The sequence below is a fragment of the Musa acuminata genome, chromosome BXJ3-2, assembly GCF_036884655.1.
Source record: "Musa acuminata AAA Group cultivar baxijiao chromosome BXJ3-2, Cavendish_Baxijiao_AAA, whole genome shotgun sequence".
Taxonomy (NCBI): Eukaryota; Viridiplantae; Streptophyta; class Magnoliopsida; order Zingiberales; family Musaceae; genus Musa; species Musa acuminata.
Window position 1 is genome coordinate 26,819,627 of NC_088350.1, and position 11,436 is coordinate 26,831,062.

Genomic DNA, 11,436 nt, shown 5'->3' on the forward strand with positions numbered 1-11,436 from the left:
TTAGACTTTGACTGAGGAAAAAAATATTTCTCGAACATGGAATCATATATTCAAATGTTATTCAATGTAAAGATAATCTTATCTGTCGAGAAACGACTTGGCCTCCAGTCATGTTTTCATCTCGACGTGATCCACTTAGGGATCTTACGCATGAATACGTGGTTATCAACACAATATCTACTTGGGTACGATTGATAGTCCCACCACATTAATACCGATGCATAACTATATTAATCATGATATAGAATAGTTTAGTAGCATGTGGAGGCTCATAATTATCGTGTAAATTAAATACTCATTTATATATTGAATATATAATTAAATCTTTCGATTTAAGTATTTTTTTTTTCTTATGAATAGATTTTAAAAAATAATTATTCAACATTCTTCTAAGTTGGATGACATTATTTTTATCAATAAATTAAATAAAACTAAAGGAATAAATATAAAAATATAATCATCTTATGTGAAAGGCTCGGATTCCCATTTGGAGAGGTAAGTTTCTCTGTCTTTCTCGAAAAATATTTTTTTAAAAAAATTAATATTTTATTTTTAGATTAAGACATATTATAATTATTAATGTTATATGCAATCTCAAAAATTTTCTTTTGTTCATTTAAGTATTTAAAATTTTATTTTTTATATTAAAATATGTTATAATTATTCATGCTATATGCAGTTTCTAAAATTTTCTTCTATTCCTTCAAGTGTTTAAAATTTTATTTTTAGACTAAAATATATTATAATTATTCATGCTATATGTAGTTTTTATTTTTTTCTTCTATTCGATCAAATATTTAAAATTTTCTTTTTTTGATTAAAACATGTTATAATTATTCATGTTATATATAATTTCTAAAACTTTTATTATGCATGATGCTAGTTGTACTATTTGATTTTTATTAGATTCATACAATAGTTTATTACAAATATTATTTCATTCCTTATGTAATTTTATCTTTTTAGTCTACTACTATTTATTATGTTTTTATAACTCAATGCTAATGATTAGATAATTTAATTATAATCTCATGATGCCATAAAAGAAAATCAAGAGAATTTGTTAGGATTTTAGTTAAAAAATATTTATTACAAAATTTTGCCCTACAATAATTTTTTTATATTTCTTCATAGTGTTAGAATATGATATAATTTCAGAGTTGTGGTATCAGCTTCTATATATATATATATATATATATATATATATATATATATATTACTGTTAGAGCAACAATAGAAATCAGAGAACCACAAAAGCCTCATGCAATATGCATGCCTTTGGAGTTCTTTTTTTGACCTTTTGATAATAAGGTAGTATGTTCCTCTTTTTTATATATAAGGAATTAGAGAGTATAGTACTCTCAAAATTTATACTGAGATTTTAATATTTATGAAAGTAAAATATTAATAATATTTCTTCTCATGTTTGGCATCATCTTCTACGTCCCCCACCTCGTGATAAGGCAGCCGACAGAAAAAAGGGCCTAAATTACCCATTTGATACCTTCGTCATTATTGGAGAAGGAAATGGGACCACGGGACCTCTCTGGTAAGCGTCAACGGTGAGTTAGTGTCCTCGTACCTCAACAATCCTTCCGCGGTGTCTCATCTCGGGCCGTTCGTTCTTCCTCCACCTTTCTTGCACCCGTCGAATCCACAGCATCACTCCCGGCAAAATCCACCTTTGCCATCCTAATACTACTGCAATTAAAATGAATTGAAGCTCGGTGGTCGCTATTTCTTGAGCTGCATTGGTGCGTCCTTATTGTTGTTGTTCGAGAGAGAGAGAGAGGCGTGGACGGGTACCGAGCGGAGGATGACTACGACTACTTGTTCAAGCTGGTGCTCATCGGGGACTCCGGGGTGGGCAAGTCCAACCTCCTCTCCCGCTTCACCCGGAACGAGTTCAACCTCGAGTCCAAGTCCACCATCGGCGTCGAGTTCGCCACCCGCAGCATCACCGTCGACGGCAAGATTCTGAAGGCCCGGATATGGGACACCGCCGGCCAAGAGAGGTGCTTACTCTTCCCGGATATCCCTTTCCTGGTCATTTCTTCTCTTGCATTTAGATTTCCCTTTGAAGTTAATCTATGACAGGGATGCCGATTTCTTCCATGGGCTGTGGAAGGGGATTACTGATTCTGGTGGTATAGTAGATTACAGTGCGTAAGGATCGGATTTGTCCGAACTTGAATCCGTTTCTCAGCGATTTTTATAGTTTGATAATGATTTTGTGTTCCAATATCCAATTTTTCTTGAGTTCGAAAATCAATTAGTCGAATAAAAATAAAACGATCGCATTTAATTTGCATAAATTTTCAACAGTGGTTTGCTCTATGCTACTGGCTTTAACATCTTGGCCAGAGAAAAAGAAGAGTCATCAAATCAGAGAGGAACCTAAATACTACTAAATTCGGACCATTTGTTGTCTTAAAGCCCAAGATACTAAATACAAATTTGATCCAACTCCCTCAGCAACCTTACGAGTCAATTTAGTTGACTTCGTTACTATTTAACTTGATCCATTTTCAGTAGGTCAGTCCGTGAAGACGAAAACCATGGTTGAGATCAAGCCATGCTAAATAGCATTCCTGATAAAGGAAGGGCTTGCTTGGATGCTCTTAGGTCTGTTTCTTAGGCGTGATCCTTGAAAGATCCTCTTTAAAGAATTGAATAAAAGGAATACTCTGAGACGATAAAGTATTTTATCGCCTTACCTTTACCTAAATTTGTCAAGATAGCCAGTGTGTTGTCTTTGATCCTGAAAGCTTTTTGTTAACTTCCAAAAATTATCACTAAGAAATCTTTCATTTCTATACAAAAGTAGCAGATTTCTTTCTTTTTTCCCTTGTATGCTTCTACCCCCATGAAGTTCTGAATTCACCCCTGTTAAACCTCCCAAGTGACTATTTCATGATCCAAAAAAGAAGTGTTGCTATAAGATGCAAAATCGATAAAGATCAACTGCTGGCATGAGCAAAAGAAGCTTATCTAAGGTTTGCAACACTCAGATCAACCTCTGTGATATGAAAGCACACAACTGCCATCAGTGCACCATGTAATATAAAAGCATACAACTTCTAACAGGATGTATATCGAATTATACTCCCCATATTATGCTAAAGAGAGTAGCTCTGTTGGTAGTAGCAACTGGTGAACTAAGAATCATCGATAAATTCAGAATGGCACTACTAAATTTTCCTAATCTTACTGAAAAGTATTATATAAAACTTACACCCGCAATTATATGATCTGATCAATAGTAAAGGAATTCTCTGTAGATGTGGCTTGTTATCAGTAGAACAGTTTAAGTTGGAATAATAGGAGTTAGATCCCAATTAAATATCTCACAGGAACCTTCTGAGAAGACATAATGGAAAGACAATATCAATGTTGCGAAGCCTGAAGCAAACGAGGGGTGAAATCTAAAAAAAATTAACATAACTACCCAACACTCTAGCCTTTCTTTCCATTTATGTTACCTAAGTCTCTTTCTCATTCCTCATTTGTTCTTTATCCCATTTTCTTCTACTCCTCCTCCCATCTACATGTGATCAGTAAGCCTGCTGCTTGGCAGCTTATGAGAGCCCCAGTGTAGAGGATATGACGTTTCTTCTCGGGGTCCTGAATTGGAGGAGAATTAATTTAATTGCAAACTGACTAGGTGACACTGTTCTTAAATTCCTTTGTAGTTTCATCCTCTAAACAGGCCTACAAGAATCCAATAGAATTATTTAAGAGAGAGAGAGAGAGAGAAAAGGGAAAATTGAAGAGGGTAGTTGAGAGTAACAAGTAGTGAGAAATGATCAAAGGAGGATAAGTTAGAGAACAGTTAGAGAGAGAGAGGAGAGAGACTGACTTGATGGGAAAATCTTTTAGTTAAAACTAGTTGGGCTAGGGATTTATAAACAATTAATTGATTTCAAACAAAAGGTGATATGCTTGATTCAATAATTTGAGTATTTCATATTTACATGTGGTTGGAAATTTTGAGAATGCAAATGTAAAGTAATGTGCTTCCAAGCAAAGAGCTCCAAACTAAACGAAGCTAAGTGGTGCACCATGATTTATCAAAAATCATTATGGACATGCAAACATGAGTTGACAGAGAAATCTAATCTTAATATTCTTACATGAGAGTTTGACAACCTCATCACTCTTGACCGAGAACAGATTTGTTCAGCATGTTCAACCTTTGGTTTCTTGTTTATAGACTACAATTTGCACAGAAGATAAGCAGATCCATGAACATGTAACCTACTAAAGGTAACAACTGTCATAATATGGACATGCAAAAATATTCTATATGGGCATTATAACCTGAGAATAATGCCATGGATCTTAAAATTGTCAGATCTGGCACAAGCTGAAAACCATATCCAGTGCTAATTTGGTGCATTTCTGGCTGAAAGCTTGTTTGGTATGTATCACCTAACCTGGCCTACGATTGTAGGTATCGTGCCATAACAAGTGCTTACTACCGGGGAGCGGTGGGTGCATTGCTGGTGTATGATGTTACTAGACATACTACATTTGAGAATGTTTCACGGTGGCTGAGGGAGTTGAGGGACCATACAGATCCTAACATAATTATCATGCTCATCGCCAACAAGTCAGACCTCCGTCACCTTATTGCTGTTCCTACTGAAGATGGCAAGGCTTATGCTGAGAAGGAATCTTTATATTTTATGGAAACATCTGCATTAGAAGCAACAAATGTGGACAATGCATTTGCAGAGGTCTTGACTCAGATTTACCATATTGTCAGCAGGAAGGCAGTGGAGGCTGGTGATGATGCAGCATCTTCTGCACCACCTAGTACAGGTGAAAGAATAAACGTGAAAGATGATGCGTCGATGAGGAAACTTAGCTGCTGTTCAACTTAGGTAATACTAATGTTACCCAAAGGTTACCGTCTCTTTGGGATGCATGTTTTAGGTTTTTTTCTGTAGTATTTGAGTTCACTCGTTTTCTTTCGATATCAACAATTATGGATCTGAACTTCAAACTGAGGCTGTGTTCTTAACCAGTGGTACTGCAAATCTGCAAGTATAATCCATTATTCCATTTGTTGAGACGAATGATTTACTATGGTGTAAATTAGGATTGACCAAATTAGAAATTGGAAAAGCACATTGTTGTGCAGGTTAGAACTTAAGAGTTTGAGAACCAGTTGTTTGTTGATCCTTTCTTGTACATCCTTGTGACATATAGGCTGCTGCCCAATTCCCAACCACAAGAAGAAGAATTGACAAGAGATGGGCTTATATGTTAACCTAAGAGACGATTAGTGCTAGATAGATCAATCTTATTGGTTACAGTATGATCCAAGCACATAGAGGGGCAACTCTCCATATTTTCTCATGCTATTAGAAGAGTGTAAACAAAGGGGAAATATTGTCAGAATGTCGGATTTCGTATATAAATTTTTCCTGAATTCATCTTTTTCTTTTGTTCTCCTTTTGTCTTCCTTCCTCAAAAGTTGGGTCCACTCATTGTGCAGAAGCTTCATTCCTAAAACCAAGCTGATCCGGAGGTGATCAAAGCGGACAAATCCAACCAAGCTCACTCACGAGATTCCGGGAATCTGAATCTGTCCTCTCTGCAACAAATAACACTGCACTGGAGCCCCTCGATAACAAGAAGCCATCTTCATTGTACGCTCATCAATGATACCTTCGTTTGGAAGGCAGAGCACCATCATTCAGGTGGTTAGATACTGATAGCACTATCACCTAATTGTGACCTGTGTAGTAAAGAAGCAAACATCATCGAGCATGGAAATGACAGGAAGGCAAGGGCACTGTCATTTAAGATAAACAACTTAGAAGGACAAGTCCAGCTAAAAAGATGCCACCTTTTGCCTGTAAATCCAAGCAAAAAATCAAGAGTCAACAAAGGACTGTCCTCTCATTACCTCCATTCATACCATTACTTTACCAACATTTCATCAGCTACCAGTATTAATTTATCCGCAAACCGGAAACAGCTGAGAAAGAGAGAATAGAATTGTGTTTCACCTTGGTAACATGAGCTCAGTGCTGACTCAGGAGAATAGTTCTACAATGATTTCTTCATATGCGAGATGAGATTGAATAGTAGTAGTAGTAGTAAAGAATTTTTGCTCATAGACTTGTTTGATTTCAGGTGCTTCAGCGACAAATCCTGGGGAAACTACGACCTACAAAATCTCTTTTTTATTCGGGAGAATGGTGCTACAGTGATCGTGAATGAGATGAGACTGAAGAGTTGCTGAGAAATAAATAGAGGAAAAAAAAAGAATTTTTTTTGCTCTTGGATTCAAACTAGTTCGCTTTCGAGGTGCGTCAGCTACAAACCTTGGAGAAGCAAACAAGGAAGATGACCAAGAAAACAAAGCAGGACAGCCCAATGGCCACCCCAAGCACCAGCTTACTCGGCCCGTGGTGACTCCCGCCGTTGCTCCCTCTGTCTCTACTCCCTTCGTCGCTGCTGTCGTCGGAGTAATCCGACGAGTCCGCCCGAGTGGAGCGGTCCGCGGGTGGCGACACTGGCAGCCCGTACTTGTCGCAGGGAGCGATCCCGAGCTTGAGACTGGAAGAAAGCTGAGTGTGGTTGTAGCAGAGGTTGTTGTTGCCGCCCACCTTGAAGACCTCAAACCGTCGTAGGAAGGACGCGTTGAAGGGGAACACTCCCTGGAAGTTGTTCTTCTCCAAGTTTAGGAGCTTTAGCCCTTTCATCTCGGCTAGGAACTTTGGGATGCTTCCGTTGAACTGATTCGAGCTCAGATCGAGGTGGACGAGTGCTGAAAGCTGCGATATCGAGTCGGGGACTGGGCCGGAGAGCGAATTGCGAGCGAAAGATGCGTTTTTGAGGGCGGCGAGGTCGCCGATGGTGTCGGGGAGGGATCCGGTGAGGGCATTGGAGCTGAGATCGAGGGTCTGGATCAAGCCGAGCACGGAGATGGAGCTCGGGATGCGGCCTTTGAGGAGGTTGGAGGAGAGGTTGAGGTGGACGAGGCCGAGGGCGTTCCAGTGGTGGGGAACGACGCCAGAGAGGTTGGTGGCGGAGATGGTGGCAGAGCGGAGGTGGTGCATCTGGGAGAGGATGACAGCTGGGCCGCTGGCGGAGACGGGGACGCCGACGACGGAGAGGTCAGTTAGGTTCTGAAAGCGGGAGAGCCAGACGCCGGTGAGGTGGCGGAGGGAGGCGTCGCAAGAGAAGGAACGGAGGGAGGCGGTGAGGGGTCCGGGGAGATGCCTGGGAACGGGGATGGGGCAGCGGAGGAAGGCGAGGGAGCGGAGCGTCGAGAGGGCGCGGAGGGCGGTGGTGGGAATGTCGAGGTCCGGGGAGCAGTTGGCGAGGCGGAGGGAGACGAGGTGGCGGAAGGGGGTATCGTCGTCGCAGGCGGTGGCGTTGCCATGGGGGGAGGGGTCGGCGCAGGGGTCGGTGGCTGTGGGGAATCCCATGGACTGGAGCGCCGTGAGCTGCCGGGGGTCGAGGGTGGAGCCTTGAGCGGCGGAGGGAGGACGGGGGGACGCATTCGACGCCGGGGGGGAAGGCGCGGGGGAGGCTTTCGGCGATGGGGACGGAGGGACAGCGGCGGCGCCACCGCCGATCCATGTGTAGAAAGGGAGTAGAGCGAGTAGTATGAGAAGCGCGATTGGGCGACGCTCCATCTGAGATCGGAGCGAAAAGGACGAGAGAGGGTGTGTTGCAGTGGGTTTTCAGTCGTGAGCCGAGGGAGAGGCGGGCTTTAGCAAAGAAAATAAAGAGGCGTTCTTCCAATAAGAAAAAATAGAAATTATATTTGATTCATGTCGGTTAATATCAATCTTAATTTTATAAATAATTAATCTTAATTTTATTTAACGTTAGTAAGCTTATATTATGTGGATGGTCTCAGTGTTTGACCATACGCATGTGTTACGCGTCACGGATGTGACGCGTGGGACCCGCATCTATTTCGCAACGGCAGTCAGTAAAAAGGGTTCCTACAATCTCTACCTGTACGTGTGTGTCGGACTCGTGAGTTTTTGGCGTCGGGCGGAGGCCCGCACCCAACCGATAGAAGACGTCATATCGGATCGACATGGAGAAAGAGAAAATATAGGGGGGCACAAAAACTAAGGAGAGAGAAAGATTTGACTTGTTGCCAATAGAAACCTCTAATTGGTTTCAAAGGATCGAGGAATTGGCTGCAGCTCTTTTGGCAAAATATGACATGTATTTAAATGCCATCCGACACACTAACCACACCTAAAACAAATTGCTCTGGACAATGATAAATAACTTTGGCAGGCAAATTTTCCATTAAGGTTATGGATCCATATCCACCTTCGCTCCCCACTCGGATCTTGTTGGGTTTCCATCCTGGCCCAATATGGGGCTCGCGGATCATGGGCTAGGTGTAAGCGGATCTTGCGAGAAGTTGGACCCGCCATTGCACCGAGTATAAATACTGACCGGTCGAGCGGGCGATCTCACGGCTGTTCCGCGATCGAAGCTAGGGTTGTAGCGAAGGAAAAGGGCGAGAGGAACCATGGCTGCCAAGACTTCGCTCAAAGGGAAAGGGAAGGCCGGGAAGGGGTCCAAGGGTTCGGAGGAGGGGTCGTCGGCGGCCAAGTGCGTGAAGGAGTGGAGCACTTGGGCGATGAAGAAGGCCAAGGTGATCACCCACTACGGCTTCATCCCCCTCATCATCGTCATCGGTATGAACTCCGAGCCCAAACCCCAGCTCTATCAGCTCCTCAGCCCCGTCTAACGTCTCCCCCTCGAACATCGGCAAGTTTTGCATTACGGGTGTACTGCTTGAATTGGTTTTATCTTCACTATCTCTCTGAGACGTGATAATCGATTTAAAGCTTATATGTAGGCTTACCGCATAGTCCATCCGTTTCTACTCATGTGGTATATTGGAGCTTTTGACCTTGATTTGATGGTACAATCTTCTGTGCTTCTCCATTAGGAGATGCGTTTAGTATATGAACTTGTGCTTTCTTTTCAATAAATTGTTGATTCGTAGATCTGGTCCGCCTTGAAGTCTACTGCCCAAAGTTTAACTAGGTTTTGCCTGAACTGCGCTCTTGAAATGCAGAAACGAACCCGTGAATTAGATGACATTTGATCTGCCAATTAGGTAGTTGGTACTTGAGTGCTATCGCATAGAAAGAATCTTAGTATAGTTCAATAAGTTCTTGAGTGTCTTCAAGACTCTAAGTTGCTCAAAAGACGCTCACAACATTTGGATGTGATTGTTAAATAGTATAGGTTATTATTGTGACACATGAGGGGCCATGAGTTGGGTATGATTAAATTTTTGTTTGATGGAGCATGGAGAAGTGATGGAAGGAAGGTCTTAAAATTTCATCTTGGAAGAACTGATGCTGAGTGTGTATACGATCATCTGGTAAATATTTTATTATGAATATGTGCTTGTTTTGCAAATTATAAACTCAAACGTAGATGCATATGTGGATATACAAATGTTGTTGGGTTTTCTTCCTTTCTATGTAGGATATGTCAACCTCTTGGCTTGCATTGGAAATGGTTGAATTGAAGGATCCATCGACGAAATTTTTTGATGATGACATCCTAATCATACTATAATTTTCTTTAGCATCTCTTTCTGGTTAGAAGAAATATTGAATGGAAAAGGAAGAGAAAACTTGTTACTTTAATGTCAGTGAAAAAGTTAAGGCTGTTTTGTTAGAAGTTATGAGGTTCCTTATCAAACCTTTCAAGGAGGCATGCTTAAATGGTATTCCTATCAATCCGAGGATTAGCTGGTCAATTACTAGTGAGAATTTTAGGATTCTAGTGAAGTTCAAGCAAAGCAGATTTGCAAATAAGATTGACATTCTGATCGCTAATGGTTTAGATTTCTAGATTTCAAGAGAAAGTTACCAGATGGGTGCTTGGGAAGTCTACAAGGTCATACGATCTGCGATAATTAAACTGGTAGACCAAAGGTTTTGTTCTTGCCGCAAGCATGAATGTCGCTAAGTGGATATTGTTTTGCCTGAGGCTTGTTAAGGGTTAAGGATTATTCATCTGGCTTATGTTGTGTAAAACAAAACGACTTGACTGCTAGAAAGGCCTTTTGTGGATTTCTTGGCCTCCTTTATCTGACTGTATTGAGTAGTTTTGTTTTCAGGCCATTCTTGCATGTTCACGTTATTGGTTGGTGGTGTGTTCTGTTGGGAGTGGGATCATATAAAAGAGCTACCAGTTCTAGAATACAAATTTCTTTGGGCATCATTCCTTGTATCTTTTGGGTCATCGATTTTTAGGATCAGATGATAATATTTGATATTAAGAGAAGAGCAGGAAATATTGATAGGCATGCATAGTTTTGGCGTTGAGATTCCAAGAAGTTTACTGTTATGTTATCTTATCCCTCCTGACAAATCTACCAATAATGTTGGATGTTGACTCGGTTCATGTGTGAAAAAAGAAATTAGGCTTCTGGACATTGACAGATTTGGATTTCAGGATCGATTTTTCTGTATCGTGGGTGTTGTTGACTTCTGATGCTTTTTTGCAATATCTTTTAATGGTGTGTTGATGACACACTCCACGCTGTTGTCCGAAGAAGAAGAAGAAGAAGAAGAAGCAACTCCATGGAGAAGGGAAAAGCCAATCGCTGGAAGGCGGAGGACACGGTCGAGGGGCCGTTCAAGATGGAAACGATCGGCCGCTCAGCGGTGGTCTGGCGAAAGGGGACGTGTACTCGCTCGGTTGGTTCCGCTGACCCCTGTGAGAATACGGCAGCAGAGAATAAGCAATGCGGGGCTCAAAAAAAAATTTCGGCGGCATTTCATTGGCTGACTTATATGTGGTAAGCTCACGGGGATAATATGCGGACGTCGACACTTCGTATGACGGATTAAAAAAAATTATAGTAGTATATAATTTTTTTGGAAAAGGAAAATATCAGGGGGTTGAATGAACTGAAGGTATCATCCGCGTTACAGAAAGAAAGAAGAGAGACCAGATGTTCTTCCATGGCGAGGGAATACAAGTGAGGTAGGAAATCTTAAGAGATTGCATCAAAGATTTGATATCCAAGATGATTCCCCAAGGAATCTTCTGAGAACCGTTCACATAATGAATTAGTAGCATACGATTTAGCCGTGGCGTAAGAATGGATTTTGTCTATTTCATTTCGTCTAATATTTTACTTAGGATTTAATTCGCTTTAAATAATCAATACGAAAAAGAAAATGCTGCACACCCTCACCAATTAGTGGATGCTTCGATTATATTTGATAATCTTCGTTGAAGGCGATGGTGGTAAGCCACACGCTTCCCATTCGACAACCAGGAAGGAAAACAAGGAAGAAAGAAGGTTTTGAACCATTAACCTGAGGCAAGTCTTTGATCTGCTGGTCACAAATCCTTGGTGATTGATCTGATAGGCGGGTCTGTGGAAAGTGATCGCTGGTGAAGCCTCAA

General features: G+C 41.2%; 3 protein-coding genes across 3 annotated transcripts; 2 read left to right on the forward strand and 1 right to left on the reverse strand.

Moving 5' to 3' along the window:
- Window positions 1–1,716: 1,716 nt before the first annotated feature.
- LOC135631569 (ras-related protein RIC2-like) lies at window positions 1,717–5,823 on the forward strand (the record flags this gene model as incomplete). The annotated part of the gene is made up of 3 exons (XM_065139301.1): window positions 1,717–2,015; window positions 4,454–4,886; window positions 5,504–5,823. Coding segments are annotated over 2 exons (732 nt in total), but the record flags the coding sequence as incomplete, so codon positions are not given.
- Window positions 5,824–6,182: 359 nt separating this feature from the next.
- Window positions 6,183–7,728, reverse strand: LOC135631461 (receptor-like protein 51). Its single transcript, XM_065139156.1, has one exon. The coding sequence runs from the start codon at window positions 7,656–7,658 to the stop codon at window positions 6,327–6,329; it is 1,332 nt and encodes a 443-aa protein (XP_064995228.1). The 5' UTR covers window positions 7,659–7,728; the 3' UTR covers window positions 6,183–6,326.
- A 741-nt stretch (window positions 7,729–8,469) lies between these two features.
- Window positions 8,470–8,962, forward strand: LOC135631279 (mitochondrial import receptor subunit TOM7-2-like). Its single transcript, XM_065138818.1, has one exon. The coding sequence runs from the start codon at window positions 8,522–8,524 to the stop codon at window positions 8,741–8,743; it is 222 nt and encodes a 73-aa protein (XP_064994890.1). The 5' UTR covers window positions 8,470–8,521; the 3' UTR covers window positions 8,744–8,962.
- Window positions 8,963–11,436: the final 2,474 nt, after the last annotated feature.

Bases quoted from the DNA above. Each gene is read 5' to 3' on its own strand.
- LOC135631461 (XM_065139156.1), bottom strand. From the start codon at position 7,658: ATGGAGCGTCGCCCAATCGCGCTTCTCATACTACTCGCTCTACTCCCT.
- LOC135631279 (XM_065138818.1), top strand. From the start codon at position 8,522: ATGGCTGCCAAGACTTCGCTCAAAGGGAAAGGGAAGGCCGGGAAGGGG.